Genomic DNA, 19,716 nt, shown 5'->3' on the forward strand with positions numbered 1-19,716 from the left:
ACTAAGGACTGTGTGGTTCGCAGCGATCGCAGTGGTAGAGGAGCAAGTTTTTGCAAAACATGTCAATATTAGCCAGGACTTTACGTAGATATATGTTTTGAAAAATATCATACCAAATAAGGCTTAAAAGACTAATTTTATATAGATAAGACATTTCAAAAGGTAGTTATAAGAGACAGTAATTTTTTTACTTTATTTTCATAGCGAGTATTGTTTAATATATTCCATAATTGTATAAGGTGAAATATACATTATTTTTCTTAATTAGTGTTGTGGGCAATAAGTGCAATCCTGACTTTTAAAACTATATTTGGCTATAATTGTTATAACCCTAGACCCTCGTACAGTTTCAACATGTAAACTAAAACACGACCCTAACGGTAATGGCAACATGACGCCCGAGCTAACTGAGAAACAGCTGTGGCCAGCTCTGCTCTTAGGTACCTCCTAAGATCACTTACGAAATACTGCACCTTACGGATCTGACGGGGATTGGCATATGGCCGCAGCGCACAGGGATAATAATTGTAATCTTATTATAGTGAGGTTGGAGATTATAAAACTTAATTTCATGAAATATTGAGGTCCCAAAGTTTTTAAAATTTACAATTACTTTTTTTCTAGGATCATAAAAAAATCCGAGACTGGTGGTGTAAAATTAATTTCATTTTCAGATTCAGTATACAAAAAACGTAAAAATGAACTTATTTGTGATATTTTTTTCTCGAAGGTAGTAAATTATTCTCCAAAGCTCCATAGCCATCCGATCTTTATTTTAACTTACATTAGTATTTCAGTTCAGATACCTTTCCAAGAAGCTCTTTAAGATATAAAAAAGCCTCAGTCAGAATCTAATGCTATTGTTCATTAAATTCTTATGCACTCCTTGCCGGTGGCGAGTTGCTTTATCAAAAAATTACCCAGTTCAACATTTTAACTAAAGCAATTATTAACAAAAATAAATTATAATATGTATAATTGAATACTACTTCTACCTCTACTTTTACAAGTAGAGGTGTAAATTTCCGTATTTTTTGTTAACTTTGTTCTTTACGATAAAAAATGAACTATAGGATGAGAAACTTCAATTTATACAAGACAATTAATTTTTTTTTTTTTTTTTTGTTCAGCCTCCGGGAATTACCGTCAGGTATTACTTCAGAGGAATGAGGATGATATGTACGAGTGTAAATGAAGTATAGTCTTGTACTATCTCTGGTCGACCAATTCTGAGATTTGTGGTTAATTGAAACCCAACCACCAAAAAACACCGGTACACACGATCTAGTATTGAAATCCGTTTAAAAGTAACTGCCTTACCAAGATTGGAATGTTCGAAATCAGCTGATTTGCGAAGACGCGTTCACGCTATATATTGTATGAAGTGGATCAAGTCAGTTCAGTACCAAGCGTGTATCTGACTGAGTTGTTAACTGACTGCAATCATTTCGATAGACTTTGGTTAGTTTGACCTATTGGTTCGCTTTCGTTTGATTTATCGATAAATAGTTGTAATTGTACGTTTTGTTCGTAAGTACTTATTATTACTGCATTTGTTGTTCAAACTTATACAAATATGGGTGATACTGTTGGCTTGACGGATAGTGAGGCAAAGGAGTTGTGCAAACAGTCAGACGGTTCTACTAAGGTAAGCAATAATTGTTCGTTAAGTATTGAAACAAGTAATGTATACCGGCATTGCACATTTGTTGTAAGTTATAAATAAGGTGGTGTAATGTTACCTTTAAGTCTTAACGATAAACTACTAGTTGTCAGTCTCTTAAGTACATTACTTTGTTTTTTGGGAGATTTGAAATAGTAAGAATTAAAAGAATAATAAGCTTGTAGTAATTATCTGCTTTTTCTTCAGCATTATGCTAAAGATATAATTTTGGTTATTTTTACTTTTTCAGCAACCATTTATGTTTCAAGTCAAGCAATAGATAAAACTAGTAAAGTGCCTACTATTTTTTCCCAGTAATATTTTAGAACTATACTTGATATTTCATTGGTGTACAAGATTTATTATTTTTTAGAGACTAAAAATCCTTGGTATGTATTACCATTTTAGCATTGGTTATTGTTCATTGTTGAGGTATTCGAATTATTTCTATTTTACTAGTTATTTACGTATAAGAGAGATGTATAGGACCGTGTTTAATCATGTTTAAAGTAGTGATATAGCTTTGGATGACTATTGTTGTACTGCAGCATAATTTTCTAATATAGACCACTATTTTTCTTGACACTTTTTCATCTTAAATTCAAATACTAGAGATATTCAATTGAAGTTGCTTTCACTAAGTATTTCGATGAAGAATCTTATCATTTTGTATTTATGCATAATTCATATAACAAAAAAGAATAAAAATTGACATATTTGTGACTGTTTGAATTTTTTAAATTCTAAATTATACTTTGCTACTTTTAAGCTAGGTGATTATTTTAGCACAATCAGTAATATAAGGAAGTTAGTAAACCATACATAATGGTATTAAGTTTTACATCAAGTGTATAGCCTGAAATGTTTATTTCCTGATAAAGAACACATTGAAGCAGGAAAATTTAAAAGTGTTATTCATTTAATGTTTGGATAAGGGCACTGAACTTGATAAATTGTCAGTCATTAATGCCATTTCTTAACATGGAACAGTGTAATCAATGAACCATGTTTACAAAACGTTCATGCTGCTGATGTGCTCATTGTGATTTGTGTTAAATCCCTTTATAAAAATCGTGATTCTGTAACAACTGTGAAGGTGATTTCACAGTCTGTTCAGTATTATGTGTCATGAGTGGTATCATCTGATCTTGGAACTAACTTATGGGTTAAACAATTTGAGAAAACTGGGTCTACACTAAATTTAACACATGGGGAACAGCAGAAATGTTAGAACATCAGAAAACATTGATCAGTTTGAACTGCCGTAACACACCAGTCCAAAACCTTCTGCAATTAAACATGCAGAAGGTTTCTTACATAAGGACTTCAGTATCCACTCGTATAAAATTCAAATTGATCAGGAATTAAAAGATGCTAATTTGGTTGCTTGCATTAATTTTTGTTAAGAAATTTTGGAACTTTTGGATGGTGATGAAAGCTTTATCCACCATATGTCTGTCAGACAAAACTCATTTTCACCTATATAAATAAGCAAAATAGTCTACATTGAAGCACTGAAAATCCGCATAAGAAACTATTGCTCAGTACAAAGTCACAGTATACACTTAATGTCATCTGGCATTATTAGCACCATCTGCCAATCAAGGATATGGTAAAACTATTACACAAGCATGATCACAACATGCTTGAGACAAGAATTTGTTCAAGTTCCACAAATTACATAGTTCCAGCCAGACAGTGCTACTGTTCAGATTCATTTGTCTTCTTTGTCCTCTTCTTATTCTTCTAGCTAGACATATATTATATATATGTTTAAAATGTGAATAAATGTGAACTTAACTAAAAAACATAAATTCTCATTGCAATGTTTAATTAATGAAGTGTAAATTTTGAAAGTAAATAAAAGTAATGATTATGAATAATTGGTTATCCAGCATTACTAAATATATACAGTTTATACAACCAACAAATTACTCCGTGGCTGAAACTGTTGTACACTACAAGTCGTATAACTTGTGTGCCTATTACTACTTTAAGAGAAGTCTTTCCATGCCATATCATATCCAAGAATGGGGACATTGTTTGGCCAGCTAGATCTCCTGATTTGCCTGCATGTGACTTTTCTTTGAGGTTTGCTCAAGAGAAAATTGTACAACGAGCAGCCAAAAACATCCGTAGAACTAAAATGAAAAATTCAAGAAGTTGCACGCTTTACACCAGCCATGTTTCGGTGAGTAATAAAGAACTCTCAGTTAAGACTACAAGAGTGCACAGATAGTAATGGTGCCCACCTGTCAAACATTATTGTAAAAAAATAAAGTGGCACGTCTTTCTTAACAGAAAACTGTAGAAATTTTCATGTTAAAATAAAAACTTATTTAAATACTGGAGTTTAAAATGGTCCTGCTTCACTGTCGTACCTTTTACTTATACTGTTTTTAATTGTAGAATGACATAAAACAAGTAATTAATGAAAGTAAATTTGAATAATAATATAGCACTATTTTTTATTATGTTATGTTGTTAATTTGCATCTAAAAACCATTTTAAATTATTACCTGATTAAAATTTACCTTTTTTTATAGGATTTTAGTATGCAGCAAACTATGTATCGCATAAAGGATCCGAGGAAATCATTGCCATTTTACACTGAGGTATTAGGAATGACTTTACTACAAAAACTTGATTTTCCTGAAATGAAGTTTTCTTTATTTTTTTTGGGTTATGAGAGTCCTGACGATATTCCTAAAAATAAAGCAGAACAGATTGAATGGACATTTTCAAGAAAGGCTACCTTAGAATTAACACAGTAAGCAGCAAAATCATTTTATTAATTATGAAGAAAGAGCTATGCACTAAATGGTTACTGAAATAAATTGGAAAACAAGAAAACATTCAGGTTAGTAGGGAAACTTACAGTATCATACAGATACTTCATTTTGAATATTGATTGTGAATATCAAATTGCCTTTCATAATTTTAGTTTATTAAAAATCTGTTTGTGAAAGTTTTCTGTCATAAAGACTACATTTAGCAACATTTAATTTTTTAATTTAAACCTTTTATAAATGTTTATCTTTTCCAACCCTATATAAGGGATGTTTATTAGGTTGTGTTAACAATCTGAGTCATAAATTTTACTGGTTTAGATGTTTATAAGCTTTCATTACACTTTCATTGAAATTGATTTTTCAGGATTGCCTAAAAAAACGACAATTGTTTTATTTTTTTACTTCCATTCTATAAACAATACTAGAATTATTAATTTATAGTGTATTGTATTTTTTATTTGTTGTTATTTCTTAATTTATTTAATTTTTAATGTACTGTTTCCTCAGTATGTAGTGTTATAATGATTGTTTAATACAGTCGCTGCTAGGGAGGTTCATTATACTACTAGGAGAAATCAATGAATAGCTGCAAAGGTACATTGTTGTGTCTTTCACGTATTATTTTGTAAAACCATCCCTGTTTGCCACAGTACAACTTGGAAGACCAATTTTTTTCTTTAGTTAGTTTTTTTTAATTCAACAGTTTTATTTGCTTGTACTATCACCGTAATTTAGTGTATTTATCACTGTAGATCTTGATCTTCCACGTACATTTAGGCTTATTCCTGCCTATGGATTTTTCAATAAATTTAGTGATAACAGCTTCTTTAATGTTGTACTACTGAAATGCTTACTGAAAAATTGCTTCCAATAACTACCATAATCACTATTACGGAAAGAAATGGTAGTTTTCTAAAAGTGAATCTATAAACGGTATTTATTTGAACATAAATAACATATATGTAAATGTTTCTTTTTAAAAAGATTGCAGCAGTTGCTGTTCAAAACCATAACTGGAAATAAAAATATTTTATTATTCAAATTTTGTATATTAATGCAAGTGTAGATAAAATACAGTTAACATTTTTCACAGTTTAGTGTAATTAAACCTCTAAATTAATTTGAAATTTTGATAATTTAGTTACACATCAGAATCATTATCATGTGGAGCAATTAATGATTAATCTTCTGAACACATGATGTAAACAGAAAGATATAGAATAAATAAAAATATTACTAGCACCACAAAAAGCGTTAAATAAATTTAGTTAAATTAAAAATAAGGTGGAATTATCCATTTAAAATTTCGCAGAAAATGAAATGAATCATCATTATCATCATCAGTCATAAAGGAATTGTATGTAAATAGAAGAAAAAGTTATTAGTAGTACACAGATGAGATTGAATATTCATATATGTTTTACTTTGAAATAGAATTTTCCAAAAGGCCGCAGTGGTAGAGTGAGTTACTGCATTTTGTTGTTTTTTTATGTTATGCTTTTTTTTATTTGTGATAAAAGCAAAAATGATTATTTTTATTAGTTATCTTTATTGCCTATATCTTAATTATTAATCAAAGAAGCAAAAAGTAAAAAAAAAATCATTAGGTGGCCCTCTCTCATTGGTACATCTTACATTGATGCAGTCAGTATGTTAACAGTCAAAATGACTTTTAGGTTTAGATTTTAAGTAACATCTTTTCTTTAATTTTTTTTTGTTTTCCAATTTATTTTATCAGTTTTTTATCATTATGATTATGGCTTTTTTTATTACTAAGATTAATGTACGCATTTGTTAATTTAAATGTTTTCAATTATATTTAGTTTTCTTAATGCTTGCAAAATTTTATTTGTTATATTATTAAAAGTTTTTTGTATATGTGTGTTTTATCTGCATAGATTTATTTTTATAAGACATTGTTAATGATATGTTATTTTAATTAACAATTTTTTGTTTAAGTTGGTAGTGTTATCGTTCAAATCATTCATTCACTCTTTCTATCTCCTCAGCTGTTTTGTGTCTTTTTATCATGATGTTTGTTTTTTTTTTCTTTTAATTATGTTCGATAGCAAGTATTACTAAAGTATAATGATTACAAGACCGGAAAAACCCATGGGCAATACCTTATTGTTAACCTTTGCAATATCAAAATTCTCTACATATTCTGAATTACCTGAGATTTTATTATATTACATGGTGCTTAATAAAAGGAGGTTTTAAGGCTGTTAAATATCTCTTTACGATGACCAATAATAAATCTCAAATGAAATGAAAGAGAAAGTTTTCCCTACAAACGTTCAATGTGAATAACTCTTTTGTCATGCATCCTACATCCAGTCTATACAAGAGTTGATCCCATACATTAACCACCATGTCTAGAGTAATGGAGCAACAGCTATTTCAATGCTGTACCTCAAATCAGGTAGATCAATAGATAGCGAAGGCACAAATACATGATCCTTTATAAAATCCCAAAGGGAAAAATTCACATGGGATCAGATCAGTTGACATTGGAGTACACCGTACACAAACCATGTCATTGAGTATGTGCCAACCAATCCAGCAGTTGGGGAAAATTTCGGTAGCAAGATTGGTCATTAAGACTAGTCTCGTAGAGTTATGCCAATCAGGAGACACACTATCTTGTTGCTAAAAAAATTCTTTGGTTCATCTTGCAGTTGAAGAAAGAGCCATGTACACAGCTTATCTTACTGTCAGGATATTGCACAGAAAACATTTATTTGCACTCACATTGTAAGAGTTCATGGTTATTTCCTGATCCTGTATGGGTATTATGTGTACTTAATTTTCCACTAAGAGGAAATGTCTCATAACTTGATACAATCAACACGATCAAGAAAATCATCATCTTAATGCTGCAATATTTTGATTGCAAAGTCAGCAAGCATAACGTAGAGACTTTAAAGCTTGTAACAACTGTAAACGGTATGGATGCATGTGTAAGTATTTCCTCAAAACATTTCACACTATTATTACCTACTTATGTTCTAGTTCACATTACTAGTTCACAGCTAGTCTTTCTGACAGATTTTTTAGGATCACACAGGAAAGACTCCCTTACACATTTAATATTTTCTTTGGATGCTCTTGGTTATCTCATTGTTGCCTTTACATAGACATCCAGTTGTTTCAAAGTGAATATGCCATCAACAAATGTTATTGTTACTTGGAGGTTCACAATTGAACTTTCTCCAGAACACACATTGAACTGTAACTGCAGATTCACATTTTGCAAACTGCAAAACACAGAAGACTTTTTGTTCAAAAGTCACAATCTTTGCTAGTGGCTAGTGGAAAGATTGGGAATCAGTCTATAGCAATGCATGCAACTAAAACGGTTGTTTTTGCTCTTTGATTCTTGCCTTTAATCAGTACTGTTCACTTCACCAAAGGGATAAAGAGATATTATAACAAATTAGAACCCAATATTTTTTTTTGTACACCCAGTATTACAGAATTACATGTTTTACTATCAGATCTATTTTTTTTTAATTATATCAATAATTAACTGCATGGTATATAATTCATAAATAAGTGTATATATTTACACATGAAATTAAACCATAACTAAGTAATAATTAATAGTCATAATTAATCATTATGAGTCAGCTCATAAAATTTGCAATAATTTTTTGTCAAAATTATTTAACAAAATTTTAGATTTATATTGTAATATGCTGTGCATTGGAAATTTCTACAATATTTCAAACATTTGACGTATTTTACTTTTTTAATTTTACCAGTTATCATTAAGCTTTTTGTATCTATGTATATCCTACAATACAATGACTCAGGTAAACAATGACCAAGTTTAATGAAATTGCTATATTTTGTCATAGATAAAGCGTTTAGGCTAGGCTATGTAATTCAAAAAAATAGTAACTTTTCATTAGTATGAAATAATTATTGTACATTACATTTTACATTTTTGTATTATTAATTTTTATTTTGTTAATCACACAGCCTATTGTTCAATTACAATTTGCCACTTAGTCTTATTGTATGTTTAACTTCTTAAAAACAATGTCATTAATTGTTCCCCATTGACTGAAGTAACCTCCAACATGAGCATCTGTATCCAATTAAAATTAAATATGATTAACTGAGTTTTAACCAGGATACTTCATCATCATCGGCTGTAATAACAACTGATGGAGGACAATGAAAGTATTACTTTATAGTTTGATGAACTAATGATCAGCGCAGTTTATTTTGGTAACTGTGAATACTTTCTTTGCGAAAACTTTCTTTATATATATAATACTATATATATATATATATATATATATATATATATATATATATATATGTTTGCATATACATTTATATTACAGAAACTTTATATATTATAGTTTTACACTGTTTAAATTACTTTGACTGCTACAAATTTTTACTAGTGTTCGTAAAGTTTTTGGAAATGCACAGAGAAACTTCTTTCAGCTGCTTTGTCATATTTGTGATGGAGCATCAGCTTTGCTGAATTGCTTTTTTTTTCAAGGAAAGTAAGTTTCAAGCAGAGGCCAGTAAAAATCAGCTAATGCCAAATCAAGAGATTTAATGACGGTTTTCCAGAGATATTAGATTCTGTCATATGAAGTACTTTCTGATCAACATGGATTGATGTGCTGGTAAACTGTCATTAAAAGGAATTCCAATCTTTCAGGATATTTTCATCTGATTACATCCCATAGACAACAAGGATATTGACATAGATTTCCTTTTCAGTCTGCTGATAGGAATTCGTGGTGGAAAACTTCTGCAAATCAGTAAAAAAAATTTTAACATAATTTTTTGTAATTGAGTTCCATTCTGACTGGCATTTCATCGGCAGATCCCATAAAATAATTTTTCCCTCATATTATATTACACGCAGCTGTTGCTAGTATTGTTGGAAAGGAAACAAGAACATGATCTTATCTTGATATCAAAATGTGATGTCATAAACATTGCTAAATAATGAAATTATAATTTTCTCATTTTAATTTCATGGATGAAAAACCAGAGAAATTATTATTGCCCAGAAAAAAATGAAAAAGTGCTACATAGTGCTCAACTAAAACAGTTTTTAATCTTATGGAAATGCCAAAACAATAAACCTGTAAAAAAGTTTTTTAAGCAGTAATATATTTTAAAAAAGTAAAGAGATTGAAAGAGCCCCCATAAAAAAAGTCAAAGAATGTATCAGAACTGAATATTAATCAATAGATTGAAAAATAAATTAAGAACATATTTGAAATAAACACTGTGGTATCTATAAATAAATAAAACGTTATCCAGTTGAAGGAAAAGGGATGTATCATAACTGCTATTTTAAATGGAAAGTGTCAATTCTGAAAACTGTTGAAGGACCCTTATATTTATGAATACTAGGTCTATTTATTGTATTTTGATCAATATTCCATTTATAATATTGTCAGCTATTCAAGACAGCTCTTTTGTTGTATTTAGTTCATCAATAAAAATGATAAAGGTTTAATATTTATTCGTTTTATTGTATATCATAAAAATAATTATATTTCCCATAATGTAAAAAATAAAATATTTTAATAGAACTATCATTTGGTATTGTGCTTTGTTTTGAATCCTAAAAAATAAGACATGAGATTTATTATTTGATATCAATGCTGTATTATGTTGTTAAATTTATTTAACCAAGTTTCTTTTTTCATAAGTTATCTACTTTAAACTAGCTTCTGTAGCAAACTCATCAGGTTGGTTTAGTGGTTAACTCAACATCGCAAATCAGCTGATTTCAAAGTTGAGAGCTTTAAGGTTCAAATCCTAGTAAAGGACTTTTATACGGATGTGAATACTAGGTTGTGGATAGTGGTGTTCTTTGGTAGTTGGGTTTCAATTAACCACACATCACAAGAATGGTTGACCTGAGACTGTACAAGACTGCACTTCATTTGCATTCATACACATCATCCTCTGAAGTAATACCTACGGTTGTTTCGTATGCTAAACATACAAAAAAAAGCTATTATAGCAGGTCAATGAATTTTTTTTAGTTTAAAATAAATGAAAAGTTATATTTATGAGTTTATAACCATATTAAAAGTTACGATTCAGAATTGGTAAGTGACAATATTTCAATTTGGTTTAAAGGAAAACAATAAATTTTTCATAAAATCTAAAGAAGCAAATGAAAATTAAAAATGCAGTGTGTAAAATAGTTAATGTTTAAAAACCTATAAAAATTAGAAATATAATAACATTTACATAAAATTTATGTTGGTGAAAAAATAAAAAACCAAAAATATTATTTTTTTTTTTTTCTTATTTGTATGAACCACAGTAATTTAGATCTTCTAAAACTTTACACTATGTCATATGACTATAATTATTACAGCTTTTTCATAATTTTTTTATGAATAGCAATCATTGAATGTATATGTTGAAACAATGCACCTGTTCAGTTTCATGTCCTCTTTATTAATGATAAATAAACTATATAACTCTTTTCTTCTTGCTTATGTAAAGCATATAAATTTGTTAATCTAGTTGAGTTCAACAGCTTTTTTATATTATATATTTTGTCTTAATAGTATTGTTAGTGTAAATCAAATGGTAAAAGACATAACTTAAAATATGAAACTAAATATGAATACATTAATTATAATACTCTTTAAACATAAATATTGTACATGTACACCATTTTTAAACTCAAAAATGTGAGAAGTTACTAATAATATAATATTTAAATAAGTGAAAATGTATCTAAATGTGTTATAAATTAAATATAAATAAAATATATATTGATCACACTAACAAGGACTTTAAAGATATTAATGATTCAGAAGCATAAGTTCTGAATAATGGAATGTGCACTTTGGCACAGTTATTCAAACCAGCATCATCGAAAGCATTGAATACTAGTATACTTCAGCCAGATGCTGGAAAGTTTTTTACCAGCCCATAGAAAGGATTACCAACTTCTTTTAAATTGTTTATTCTGGCAGCCTTAAAATGTGTGGTAGGATCCATGGTATTAGATTTTTTTTTGCAGTATTCTATCGGTCAACGATTGTAGTTCTAATTATTGTTTTAACAAATTAATGAAGTACACATCTGTCAAATGAGCTGTTACATGCAGCTGTTTAATGTAGAAATGAAATTGATTTTAATTTTCTGTTAAATATTGATATATGGAATGGCAGAGACTATGAATATACTGCATATTAATTGGTAATATTCATTTATTAGAGAAAACAACTGGTTGCTATGAATGATACATGGCTGAAAACATCTCTATAATGTTGCCTAAGCTTTGTGTATCAATGGAAATGGTGGTATTAGATAGTAACCCTGATACACAATTGAAAATTTGTTTGGATGAATGAACAAACTGGAGTTTTGTGCCTTAGCATTTTTATTTGTTATCATGTAATTCATTATCTTACAGTTAATGCATTAACAGATAATAATATCTGTAAAAATCAGTGTTATTCTGTTCTATGATAAAATAAAATAATTCCCCACTTTGACATCCTTTATGGTATGATACTTTTCTAAACCAAGACAGATTATGACTTCTACAGACATTGTATTATCAAACTGATAAACATCATTGATTTTACAAACATCATTGATTTTACAAACATGTGTGTGTGTGTGTGTTTGGAGTGATGACCTCTAAATCACCTTATTTCTCCAGAACTACCAATTTTGACCAGGCTTAGTCAGATTATTTTACATAATGGGCATTGATGTTAAGGCTATAGAGCAAGGTTTCCCTCAGTATCTCAAGATTTCACCTAATTAAGGTCTTTTTTTTTCTCAACCACATTTGTTAAAAAAAAAATAACAATATTTGCAAGAAATCATTTTTATGAAATTGCAACCCCACCCCAAAAAATCCTCTAAACTAGTGGCTAAATAAGCATACTGCATTAATAATACCCCTTGTCACCACAAGGAGCACTACTGTAGCACTGTTGAACAGCTGTTGTAGTACTGCTTTGTTGTGACATCACAAGTGAGCAGTAGAAGTAAATAAATGATTAATATTTAAAATGTAAAAGAGTAACTCGTCTGGCTATGTCTTGAACTCAGCTGCCCGGTTGACTTGGTACCTGGGTGCATTAAGCTTTGCAGCTACACCTGTCTACCAAACGCACAAACAAATTTTTGTTCTATGTTAGTTGGAAAATTACATTAGTTTAGTTAGTGCCAACCATTGCAGCAAGTTCCACCACATCCACATGAATTAAATACGATATGCACACACATTTTAGTTAGAATCATTGAATTAAATAAATGAAAAAATATATTTATATAAAATGATAAATATTTTTAATTAAGTTATGTGTGTAAGCTGTGAATCAGAAACAACCCACAGATTAGGCTTCAGCTGCATGATGGGAGAGTCCAACAACTGTATTGTCAGCTTTTTTTATGGCTGTTCATAAAGTACTGTGAGTCTGTGTAAAATTTTGTTTATTTTAAGATAAATGGCTGCTCAAATAGCGAGTGATTCTTTTAAGGAAGAAGCTTTAAGTAAAGCAAGTCTAAAAGTGGTTTTCACATTTCAAACGGCGAAAAGAATGTCACTAGAAGAAATTATGACCTGGGCACCCATTACAATCAGAGGTGATGAAAAGGGTAAAAAAATTATTCAGTAAATCAAAATCATTGTTGAAGGTTTCTGATTGACTTGTGTGTCTTTAAGTCATCCCAGCAAACTTTAACAGAAGTTTGAACATTAAGTGCATTGCTGCAAAATTTGTCTCATTTACTCAGACATTAAAAAAAACAAAAAAAAACAACCAGAAACCCTGAAACCTGAAACCTTACAAGAATCAAGCTTCTGTGGAAATTGTTGAATTTAGCAAATTGAAAACAGCACGTCAAATTTGATTGAATATGAAGATAATTGATTTCTTTTGTTGATGTGAAAATCTTTTATTGCTTACAGAAAACTTTTTCCTTCTTGACAGACAGTGCATCAGCATTTCTACCTAGGTATGTTAAGAAGATTGTGTGAGAGTTACAAACTGCCCAGAAGTAGCGGAGTTTAGTGATTGTTTTCTGCACCACAATACTTCTGCCTACATTACTCTCAATGCCCAACAGTTTTTGTTGAAAAAAAGATGGTTTCCAATTTTAAAAATAAATTTATTGAAAAAAATTTTTGTAACATGAAAGAAGTGATTGAAAAATTTTGGCAGGCCTTAGACATCATTCACTTTGAGGAATTCCAAAATGTTTACAGTTGTGGAAAGTTGTCTTAAGTTTAGATACACAAGGAATATCCACACAAACACATTACATGCATGTGCTCAAGTGCAATGTATGGTGAACATGTCTTATTTTTCTTTATTATCCATTTTAATAATATTTTTATTTATATTATTATTTCATATAATAGTTTTGAAGAATACTATTTATAAAACCTGGAAATATAGAATAATTAATAACATGACATGTTTTGCTTCTTGTGTTACCTTGTTGTTTCATGCGGCTTCTTGCCACCTATGATGTCTACACTGTTCTACTGCACTATTGCACTCTTCCACTGTATCCCCAGTGCCAGCAGTACTTCTGACACACCAGTCAGAACTACTGCATATTTATATGTTAAATGCTTTTTAAATCTGATGAGTAATATTTTAAAGAAAATGAAAATATCTACAAGTAAAACAAAAGTATTTTATGTCCCCAAATTTTTTGGGATCCTAGTATCTGAATTGCCCAGGATTTGATATGCTATTACCAGTGTTACTTTATTGGCATGGATATTTTTTAGGAATTAAAATTATTTTACTGTAAAATTATACGATTATTTTTCTCTTCAGACTCAATTTCAGTATATAATTTTGGATGTTGATGTAAGGTGTTACAAAATTAACACAGGATTTAGGATTGAAATTGCAAACCATTTTTTCTGTTGGGTTAGTAACATTCTGTGAAGCACATATTGTAATCACATTGCAGTTAGTAGTGAGTTGGTTGTGATAGAGAAATACATAATGCAGGAGCACATAACTATCGTGAAAGCATATTACAAATACAGGAGTATAGTGCTGAAACTGTGCACAAATTACGTGGATGTTTGGGCATTTGGAGCTCGGAAGATCCTCGGGACATTGAAAAGCCAATTTATTCCCAAATGTTTGTGTGGTGGAATTATTGAGCCATATTTCTTCAAAAATGAGTTTGGAAGTGCAGTAACTGACAGTAGTCAGCATGATCACAAAATGATACAACATTTTTGTGGCCTCAGTTGGAAGCCAAGGTCTTTGGTTTTGATGTTGAGATGTTATTCCAGTTGGATGGTGCCACGTATCATGTGGGGTGCCACATTTCATGCATGGCTGATCTCATGCAACACTGGTCACAATTGGCCACCAAGGTCATGCGACTTTTATCTCTGGAGATTTGTAAAGTCCAAGGTTTACAGCAAATGCATACCAACCATATTTATTTTTCCAATAGATCAATCAAGAAATAATCTCTGGTGTCTTATTGCACCAAAATAATAAATCAGTCAGTAAATATATCAATAAATAAAACTTATAATGTATATGTATGCATATGTGCATATATGTAGTATAGTAACTATTCTGTAGATTGTTTAGGAGTGTAAGAGCAATATGAATGTAACATCACAATTAATATAAATATGCAGATTAGATTATAATTTTTTTTTTGTCTTCAGTCATTTGACTGGTTTGATGCAGCTCTCCAAGATTCCCTATCTAGTGCTAGTCGTTTCATTTCAGTATACCCTCTACATCCTACATCCCTAACAATTTGTTTTACATATTCCAAACGTGGCCAGCCTACACAATTTTTCCCTTCTACCTGTCCTTCCAATATTAAAGCGACTATTCCAGGATGCCTTAGTATGTGGCCTATAAGTCTGTCTCTTCTTTTAACTATATTTTTCCAAATGCTTCTTTCTTCATCTATTTGCCGCAATACCTCTTCATTTGTCACTTTATCCACCCATCTGATTTTTAACATTCTCCTATAGCACCACATTTCAAAAGCTTCTAATCTTTTCTTCTCAGATACTCCGATTGTCCAAGTTTCACTTCCATATAAAGCGACACTCTAAACATACACTTTCAAAAATCTTTTCCTGACATTTAAATTAATTTTTGATGTAAACAAATTATATTTCTTACTGAAGGCTCGTTTAGCTTGTGCTATTCGGCATTTTATATCGTTCCTGCTTCGTCCATCTTTAGTAATTCTACTTCCCAAATAACAAAATTCTTCTACCTCCATAATCTTTTCTCCTCCTATTTTCACATTCAGTGGTCCATCTTTGTTATTTCGACTAAATTTCATTACTTTTGTTTTGTTCTTGTTTATTTTCATGCGATAGTTCTTGCGTAGGACTTCATCTATGCCGTTCATTGTTTCTTCTAAATCCTTTTTACTCTCGGCTAGAATTACTATATCATCAGCAAATCGTAGCATCTTTATCTTTTCACCTTGTACTGTTACTCCGAATCTAAATTGTTCTTTAACATCATTAACTGCTAGTTCATTAACTGCTTAGATTATAAATAATAATAAAATATTTATGAACATAATAGCGATCTTACTACGTGAAAACAAATCAAATGATATATTAACAATAAAGTATATGAATATTAAATTTATCATTAGAGGTTGGTAATAAGCAATCTGTGCACAGGTATTCTAAATTGACATTTAACTGTATCGATATCGACAACCCTTACCAGTTGTCAGAACTCAGATAAACCTGGATAGCAATTCCATTTTTCCAATGAATGGTTGGAGACTTTTCTTTGGTAATTAATATTAAGTCTCTGACACAAAGGTTACGAAAAGGGAAATGCCATTTATTGTGTTGCTAAAGATAATGTAAATAGTCCTTAAACCATCGTTTCCAATAGAAGGCAGAAATTTTTAGAGTAGTTGCCAGCAATCTAAGTAGGTAATTTCAATTTTTGTTAATTGAGTTCAGGCACAGATGTGAGTGGACATCCAATGAGAAAGTGTTGAAAGTTGATATGGGTTCTGGATCTCTGTGATCTGTAGAAATAGCAAAAATAGCATGGGAATTGAGACTTAATTATGCTCTCCCATAAACCATCAAAATGGGAAGAAGATGGAGGTATAGATTACCAAGTTATACCTTTTATAGATTAGAATGCTTGAATGTTGACTTTCAACAGAAGTTGGACTCATTATCAGAAAACTTGAGTAGGAATACCCCTACATGATAAAAATCTTTTAAATGCTGCTATGAATGACTGTGAAGTGAGGTCAGAAAATAATTCAAAGTGAATAGCCTTTAATTGAGTCATATAAAGAGCGTGACATAATTTATTCAAGGTTTTTAACCTCTACCTGTCATGACGAATCATAATTGTACAGTCGTAGTCTACTGCGCAAGCAGAGAGTGGTCAGGAAGGAATTACTCTGGAAGGTGGTAGTGTAAGTAAAGACCTGTCAGTCTTGATTGTATGAGCACAAGAATTAAAGGTAAGTTTCTTTAGCAGGAATTCAAAATGTAACACTAATAATGATTATACCAATATGACAATGCATTATAAAAAAAATTATATAGAAAATCTCTCCACATTAGAATTCAAAATGAAATGAAAATTTCTCAGCACAGGAATTATTAAATTTATAATAAAAGATCTAATAGTAACGGGGTTCATTATACATAAATCACAACTACCTAAAAATGCCACTTTTCGATTAAACAGATTTACTTAAGAGTACTGATTAAGCAATCAAAAAACAGAACAGTAAAAAGAATTTCACAATTCAGTTAAAATATAATAAATATTTTAACTGAATTCCATCTTTGCATATTTAACTCATTTCTTAAATATTCTGTAAATTTCAGATTTTTTTTTTGTTTATGTAAGTTTAAAGACTTAAAAGAAATCCATTGTAAATCATTTAATATTTTTAATAACCTTGCAGTATTGATATAGTAAAATTTTAACAAAGTAAAATTTTAGGTGCTTATAAATTATTAACTATTTAAAATATTGATCATTCATATTAATTTTGTTTTAATGGATTAAAAATTACTGTGGTCTTGGTACAGTGAATTAAAGGCTGTAGCAACAAATATTAAGTTGTTATATAAGTTGCCGAGTTGTTCACACCAGCTTGCAATGAATGACTATCAGCCAGGCCACGACAAGCAGCCAAAGATGATAGTATTATAAAAAATCTTTCTTTTAATGAGACTTATGAATTAATAGTCAATGACCTGCAATTGCATACAAAAGTATTCGCTTTATACATGTGTAAACCAATAATGAAAGAATTTTATTAATTTATACTTAATAGTTAAAGAAAATACTTTTTTTTAAGAATCTTGACAACATTACTTTATTTTGTGGCTCACCTTATGTTCCTATGCATCCCTTGTTTATCATTTTAAATATGCTAAAAAAAAAAAGTTCAGAGTCCTAAACATTTTTCACTTTCATTAAAATGAAGGCACATACATTAATGATTGTTTTCCTTTTGCTTTATTTTAGAAGAAATTAATTTTCTTGACTTTAACAAAGATACAACATTAAGAATAGGTGATATTTTCACATTTGACCAGTTTTGGTATACTTCCTCACCACTTTTTTTTTAAATGATATTAAGTAAGATATTCTGATTTTCTTCTTGGGTTCTGGAAGATCATTGTATATTGAATCTGATGTTTTCTTGTTGCAGTTATAAATTTATCATTATTAATACACTCATCTGATCCTTCTTAATCTGATAAAAATAATATCTGAATCAGAATTACTTAACAAAATATGTTATTTATTCATTGATTATTTAACATTCAAATATATAATACTCAAACTGGACTAAAAATTAAATGAAATATTCTGAATACACAATATGTATGTATTTTAAATTTCAATTAAATTTGTTTAGCTCGTGGCATTATGTTTCTCTATTCAATATATTTAATATGTACCTAAACTTCCAGTTAACAGAATCGAGTTTAAATATTGGATGAATATTATTTTACAATGTCAACAGTTTCATACAATATTACATATAATTATCGTTTTCCAATGTATTACATTAGATCAAATAAATTTTATCAGCTTTAATAAATTACTTTAATGCATCAAAGAAGCAATGATAACATTTAAAAAGGGACAGTAAAATCCAGTTGAAAATAACAGAACTAAATTTTCAACTGAATCGGGTGAATATGTTTGATTCTGAGAAGTTTCATTGTTGAATGTAATTTCATGTTTTTTGAAGTGTTCACCAGTTCTGTTTTTTGCGATTTTCTTTCTTAGAGTTATCAATGTTTAAACTTTTAGATGAATTATCAGTTTGTGAATAAATTTAATTTTCTTGTTATTTTTTATGTCTGTAATCGAGTTAAGTTTTTTTTTTAATTTTTATTTAGATTTCACTTTTTGTCATGTTCTGATCACCTATTTTAAAGATGTTGTTATCTATCTTATAACTACAGGTATTAGATCCAGTTTCATTACTTTCAGATAAATTAGTAATTATGTTTTTATTCTTGATTGTTCTACTTGTAAATCTATCAAAGCATTCCATCAATTCAGTATTAAGTGAATAAATGCTTATTGCTTTATTGACATGGTTCTGAAGTACTAACATTTTTCAATTTTTTTTACAGTCATTTATAGTTTCTATAAGAGTAATATTTATTTAACATGCTCCTTGTCTTCCAGTGAGGAAAATCCTTGCAGTACATGAGGTTTTATTGCTGATAAATGAATTGGACTTTTGCTGTCAGTTTTATTTGAAATCTGAGCAATGTTTTCCAAGTTAATGGTATAATTTAATTCATCAATAAAATTATGTCTACATTCATTAATTTTAGATTTTATAGTTTGAGTAAATTTAAAAGAGTAATTAAGTGAATTATCTGCTTCACAATGGCGTTGCATATGTTTAGCTGAGCTGAAGCTTTAGAAGCAAATACTGCAGGACATAACCAACACTGACTGACATAACTGACACTGAATGGTTGACCTAAGTTTGTGCTATCAATTCCATTTTCATAAATAATTTTTGAAACAGTGTCTTGTTTATCATCTGCACATAAACCATTTTAATAGTTTTGAAATAGCTCCTTATGATTTTAAATTCTTTTTATTAGTTTCTTCATGTGTTAATAAATTGAATTTTTATTTTTGAAAGCACAATAACACATTTGGCCTTCAAATATACTGCTTTCAGCAGCAGTCCGCCTTACCTTTCGAGGTGGCTCGATCATTTGAACTTTAAAAGCATCTTTTA

At 29.7% G+C, this 19,716-nt stretch overlaps 1 protein-coding gene across 2 annotated transcripts in view; it reads left to right on the forward strand.

The window, feature by feature from the left end:
• Positions 1-1,384: 1,384 nt before the first annotated feature.
• Positions 1,385-19,716, forward strand: part of Glo1 (Glyoxalase 1) — a 38,694-nt gene continuing 20,362 nt past the window's right edge. The window contains exons 1-2 of one of the 2 annotated variants that reach the window (XM_075356254.1): positions 1,385-1,648; positions 4,210-4,433. In XM_075356254.1, the coding sequence (XP_075212369.1) occupies positions 1,577-1,648; positions 4,210-4,433 (296 nt within the window). In that variant the 5' untranslated portion in view covers positions 1,385-1,576. The remainder of the gene's footprint in view (positions 1,649-4,209; positions 4,434-19,716) is intronic. The other variant, XM_075356253.1, reaches the window with a different exon arrangement.

Source organism: Lycorma delicatula, chromosome 2 (assembly GCF_047948215.1).
Source record: "Lycorma delicatula isolate Av1 chromosome 2, ASM4794821v1, whole genome shotgun sequence".
Lineage (NCBI taxonomy): Eukaryota > Metazoa > Arthropoda > Insecta > Hemiptera > Fulgoridae > Lycorma > Lycorma delicatula.